General features: G+C 41.5%; 1 protein-coding gene across 2 annotated transcripts in view; it reads left to right on the forward strand.

Moving 5' to 3' along the window:
* The window catches only part of LOC107104493 (CSC1-like protein 2), a 35,256-nt gene that overhangs the window by 22,528 nt on the left and 7,850 nt on the right, over nt 1-4,878 (forward strand). For both annotated transcript variants that reach the window (XM_015404495.1, XM_015404496.1), the window contains exons 6-17: nt 200-342; nt 790-841; nt 1,702-1,810; nt 1,934-2,004; nt 2,091-2,171; nt 2,243-2,366; nt 2,441-2,574; nt 2,972-3,109; nt 3,188-3,341; nt 3,435-3,541; nt 3,697-3,783; nt 3,864-3,929. In XM_015404495.1, coding sequence (XP_015259981.1) covers nt 200-342; nt 790-841; nt 1,702-1,810; nt 1,934-2,004; nt 2,091-2,171; nt 2,243-2,366; nt 2,441-2,574; nt 2,972-3,109; nt 3,188-3,341; nt 3,435-3,541; nt 3,697-3,783; nt 3,864-3,929 — 1,266 coding nt within the window. The remainder of the gene's footprint in view (nt 1-199; nt 343-789; nt 842-1,701; nt 1,811-1,933; nt 2,005-2,090; nt 2,172-2,242; nt 2,367-2,440; nt 2,575-2,971; nt 3,110-3,187; nt 3,342-3,434; nt 3,542-3,696; nt 3,784-3,863; nt 3,930-4,878) is intronic.

Below are 4,878 nucleotides of genomic sequence, written 5' to 3' on the forward strand. Positions count from 1 at the left end.
CTGAAATAAAATAAAAAAAAAATCTGTTAACTTTTTTTTTTTTTTTTTTCAGTGGCCCTAATCCTCTTCCGTAGCTCTGTGTATTGAGGTGTTTATAATGTATGTAAACTATATTCGTGTGCACATGAGGTCCCCTGATGTTCCTGTTCTGTTGTTAACCTGTTGGTCATCTTCATGGATGATCTAACTCCTGCTTCAGGGATGAGGAGATCCGTGAGAAGTGTGGCGAGGACGCCGTGCACTACCTGTCGTTCCAGCGCCACATCATCGGGCTGCTGGTCGTCGTCGGCGTCCTCTCCGTCGGCATCGTCTTGCCCGTCAACTTCTCCGGCGACCTGCTGGGTAAGAGCTGCAGCTGAGCCTCAGAAGCTGCTTGGACTCTGGTCTGCAGGATTCCTTTCATGAGCTTTTGGATTTTGTTTTCTGGTTGCCTTTAGTCAGAATTATCAGTGCAGATGCTTTCCTAAGTCAGGGGGCTCCTGGACCTCCTTCCAAAGAAGGTAAAAGTTGGTGGCTGCAGAGGTGTAGGTGCTGTAGATGTGGTCTGATGGTAGAAGGTTTTAGCTCGACAAGGACCTGTTGTGACCCTACAGATCAGATTCTGGAACCTTATGTAGAAACCTGGTTCCAAGAAACTCTCCCTTCAGGAAAACTGTATTTTATTTACAGATGCTGTGTGATGTTATTAATGCAGTTAGTTTGAGTATTTCTCGTAACATCATCAAACATGGGACTCTTGAAACACAAAGATGAATTTAGTTGACTTTAAACACAATCTGTCTGTTTCAGAGAACAACGCCTACAGCTTTGGACGCACCACAATCGCCAACCTGAAGTCTGGGTGAGTTGAGGAGGATCCGTCCCGAGGGAACGTTATGAAAAAAATTCCTTTTTAGCCGAAGAATTGCCACACAGGATTTGTTGGAAATGTTTTTATTAAGAAGTTTTACCAAAAACATGATTGAAATGTGGCGTTTAATACAATTTTACTGCTATTTTTAAGATGGTAGCTGGACTTAAAGGTGTTAAAGTCTTAACTCCTCCCATCCAGTAGGAGGCGCACTCAGGCTCGCCTGCTATCGCTGACCTTCCAGTATTAGCAAACATTTATATTATATATATATTAAAATATATAATAAAAATTTATATTTTTGATAGTTATTTACAGGGTCTGTTATTACTTAAATGCATTTTGATCAAAAAAGAAACAACCTTTTCTATTCCGAAGCCCTCTTTGCTTCTGAATTATTTAATAAATAAGCATAATTTCATAAATTCATTTGTTTTTAAATATTATTTAAGTTATCGAACCATCAGATTGTTTGAAAGTTATATTCATGTAGCCTTTTCTTGTTTTAGAAATCCTTGATATTTTAAAATTTCCTTTAAAAACCATCCATAGAAATTTGAAGTGAATATGGACAATAATTATAGCACAATTCCTTTGATTCAAAATTATATAATATATATATATATATATATATATATATATATATATATATATATATATATATATATAATCAACAAGGTCTTTTGGGCTTTTTTGTGTTCTGTTAAAAGAAAAATCAGCAATAACTTAATTTTTTTCTTATTTACCCAAGGTCCTGTTTGAACATTTATATTCAATGTTCTTTTTTTATTATTATTATTATTCCTACATATTTATTTGACCCAAATTGAATGAAACCCTTTTTTCCCCAGAACCAATCTGTTGTGGCTCCACACTACATTTGCCTTCATGTATCTGCTGCTCACGGTCTACAGCATGAGAAGACACACATCCAAGATGCACTACAAGGAGGATGATCTGGTAGGAGAGCAGCTCTGTTCCACGATCTGACCCAGCTGGTTTCTGTGAAGGATCCCAGCCATGAGGGTTGACCTGTTGTTTATTTTTCCTCACTGGATATAAACAGTTTGTTGTGTCTTACAGGTGAAACGCACTTTATTCATTAACGGCATCTCTAAGTATGCTGAGGAGAGTCAGATTAAGCAGCACTTTGAGTACGTTCCTTTATTGTTCATGAGATCTCAGATGAAGTCCATCAAGTGAAGTTTTAACCCTGTTCCCCAAATACGTGGCTCCTTAGGCAGGCGTACGAGAACTGTGTGGTTCTGGAGGCTCGTATTTGTTACAATGTGGCCAAACTGATGGCGCTGAGCGCCGAAAGGTGAGCCCTGGTTCCTCTGACCTTTCAGGACTTTTAAAAGCAAAGTAAACATTTTATTGTTTGGATTGTAGGAAGAAGACGGAGCGCAGTAAGAAGTTCTTCACCGACCTGATGGCTAAAGAGCACGTCCCCACCATGATCAACCCCAAACCCTGTGGACACCTCTGCTGCTGCGTCATCACCGGCTGCGAGGAGGTGACGTTTTTGCATCTAAAATCTCTCATTTATCTGCAGACCTGCTGTTTATAGCTTTGGTTTTCTGGCCACAGGAAGAGGCTGTGAGCTACTACACCAAGAGAGAGGCGAAGCTAAAAGAGGAGTACAGAAAGGAGAAAGAAAAGGTCCACACCAAACCCCTGGGCATGGCCTTCGTCACCTTCCAAAATGAGGCCATGACCGCCATGTAAGCAAACCCCTAGTTGTCCGAGTGCTCATTTATTACCGTTACAGATCATTTCACATGGATGACCGTATATGGATTTCATCATTTATTTAATTTTCTCTCCCTGCAACTCAAATTCCCTAACCCAAACCGTCTATAACTCCACCCCTCATATTCTCCCTCTGACTCCACCCAAATTATTTATGACTCCTCCAATGGTTTCTTTCTGTCCTCTTTGTGATGGCCCCTCCCATTGTTTGACTCCACCCACACCACTTTCTTCGCTTTGGCTCCTCTTTCTTTTGACCCTCCCACATGACTTATACATCTTCTCCCGTTGCACGCTCGCATTATCTCCCCTTTCGTTTGTGATGTCATCCTTCTAAATTATTTTCTCTGTGACTCCGCCCCCTTGTAGCATCCTGAAGGACTTTAACGCCTGTCAGGTTCAGGGCTGTCGTTGTCACCAGGAGCCTTGTTCCTCTCAGTTCAGCGAAGTCCTCCATGTTCACAACTGGAGCGTGACGTACGCTCCCGACCCGCAGAACGTTCGCTGGTATGTGCACAGGCTCCGCCCACCTCAACAATACCGTTAATGCTGTGGAGCCAGCTGACATGTTCTTGCTCGCTGCAGGGAGCACCTCTCACTGGGCGGGATCTCCTGGTGGATCCGCTGCTTCATCATCAACTGCATCCTCTTCCTCTTGCTCTTCTTCCTCACGACGCCGGCCATCATCATCTCCACCATGGATAAGTTCAACGTCACCAAGCCCGTGGAGTATCTGAACGTGAGGAGAATCATCCCGCCTCGCTGTCCCTCTGAGTTCGGCTTTGTGCTGCTGAGCTTCTGGTTCTGACCTTTTTGTTTCTGTTCTGGGCAGAACCCTATAGTCACTCAGTTCTTCCCCACCCTGCTGCTCTGGGCATTCTCCGCTCTGCTGCCTACCATCGTCTATTATTCCACCTTCTTTGAAGCTCACTGGACCAGGTACTGCTGCTTCTTCTCACCTTTCTCACATCTCTAACATTAACACAGGTTAACGAGGATCAGTGCACATGTTCATGCGACTTCTTTTAGCACAACGTTTGAACTGAAGTGGGGATAGAGTTTGAACTGACTGGCTCCTCCATCTGTTCCTGCAGGTCTGGAGAAAACAGGACGACGATGCACAAATGTTACACCTTCCTGATCTTCATGGTTCTGCTGCTGCCGTCTCTCGGACTCAGCAGGTGGGATTTGTCGCAGACGCTCCTGGTTAGCTAGCCGCCTAGCTCCGCCGTCACTGAACCCTCCCTGTCTGTGTTTACAGTCTGGACGTGTTCTTCCGCTGGCTGTTCGATAAGAAGTTCCTGGCTGATGCCAAGGTCCGATTCGAGTGAGTCTTCTATTCTGTCTCTACAATTGTGAAGCAAACAGAGTCCTGAGGAGACCAAAGACGCAGTGTTTTATAAGGCCGCATTTCTAGAAGCTTCTGTACCTCTAAATCTGATCGGGACACTATTTAAAAGTTACTCCAGTATCTATATCCGGAGTCTGAAATTCAGACTCAAAAAATATTCAGATTTATTTTCAAAACAAGCTTTTATTTTGAAAGGACTGATCGATTTTGGGAAGTTGCAGCTGTCAGCCATGATGTTTTCTCAGGTGGAACAGGTTCTTTATCACTGGGGGTTAAACTCTGAGTGCCATTCAGAAATAATTATTTCCTTTAGGTCGTGAGCACATCTATGGTGTTTTTATGAAATATTTTATTTTATTTAACATGTTTTCTTATCACCTCGTTATAAATTACCCATCTAAAGATTATAGATATAGTTCATCTCCTACTGAAGCAGCAAATAAACAGATTGACTGGTTCTCATTAGAGTTCCATTAGAGTGTCGGAGATCAAACCAAACATCTGACCTGAAGCTTCCTGTGAAGAAAAACAAGCTTCAGGTGACTGTTGGAGGTTATGGCTTTAATTCAACACAACTTCAGGAGTCAAGCACAGAATGATTTTATTCATTTATTTTATTTCAAAGTGTCTGAAAAGCTTTTGTGAAAAGCTCACAAGGTTGATAGTTTCTGATTAAATAGTTGATTATGAAAGTTATTTGATTATTTCTTGAAGCATAACAGAAAATGTTTCAACTTAGAATTATGGCGGGAAACTATGGAAGCCCGTTTCCGCCACTCTTAAAAAAAAAAAAAAAAAAAAGTTTCTCATTATATTGAGATAGTAACTCAATATAATGAGTTACTATCTCATTTTAATGAGATGCAAACTTAATATGAGATAGTTTCTAATTATAATGAGATAGTAACTCAATATAATGAGATAG

This window comes from Cyprinodon variegatus, unplaced genomic scaffold (assembly GCF_000732505.1).
Source record: "Cyprinodon variegatus isolate N-32 unplaced genomic scaffold, C_variegatus-1.0 Scaffold1764, whole genome shotgun sequence".
Classification (NCBI taxonomy): Eukaryota; Metazoa; Chordata; class Actinopteri; order Cyprinodontiformes; family Cyprinodontidae; genus Cyprinodon; species Cyprinodon variegatus.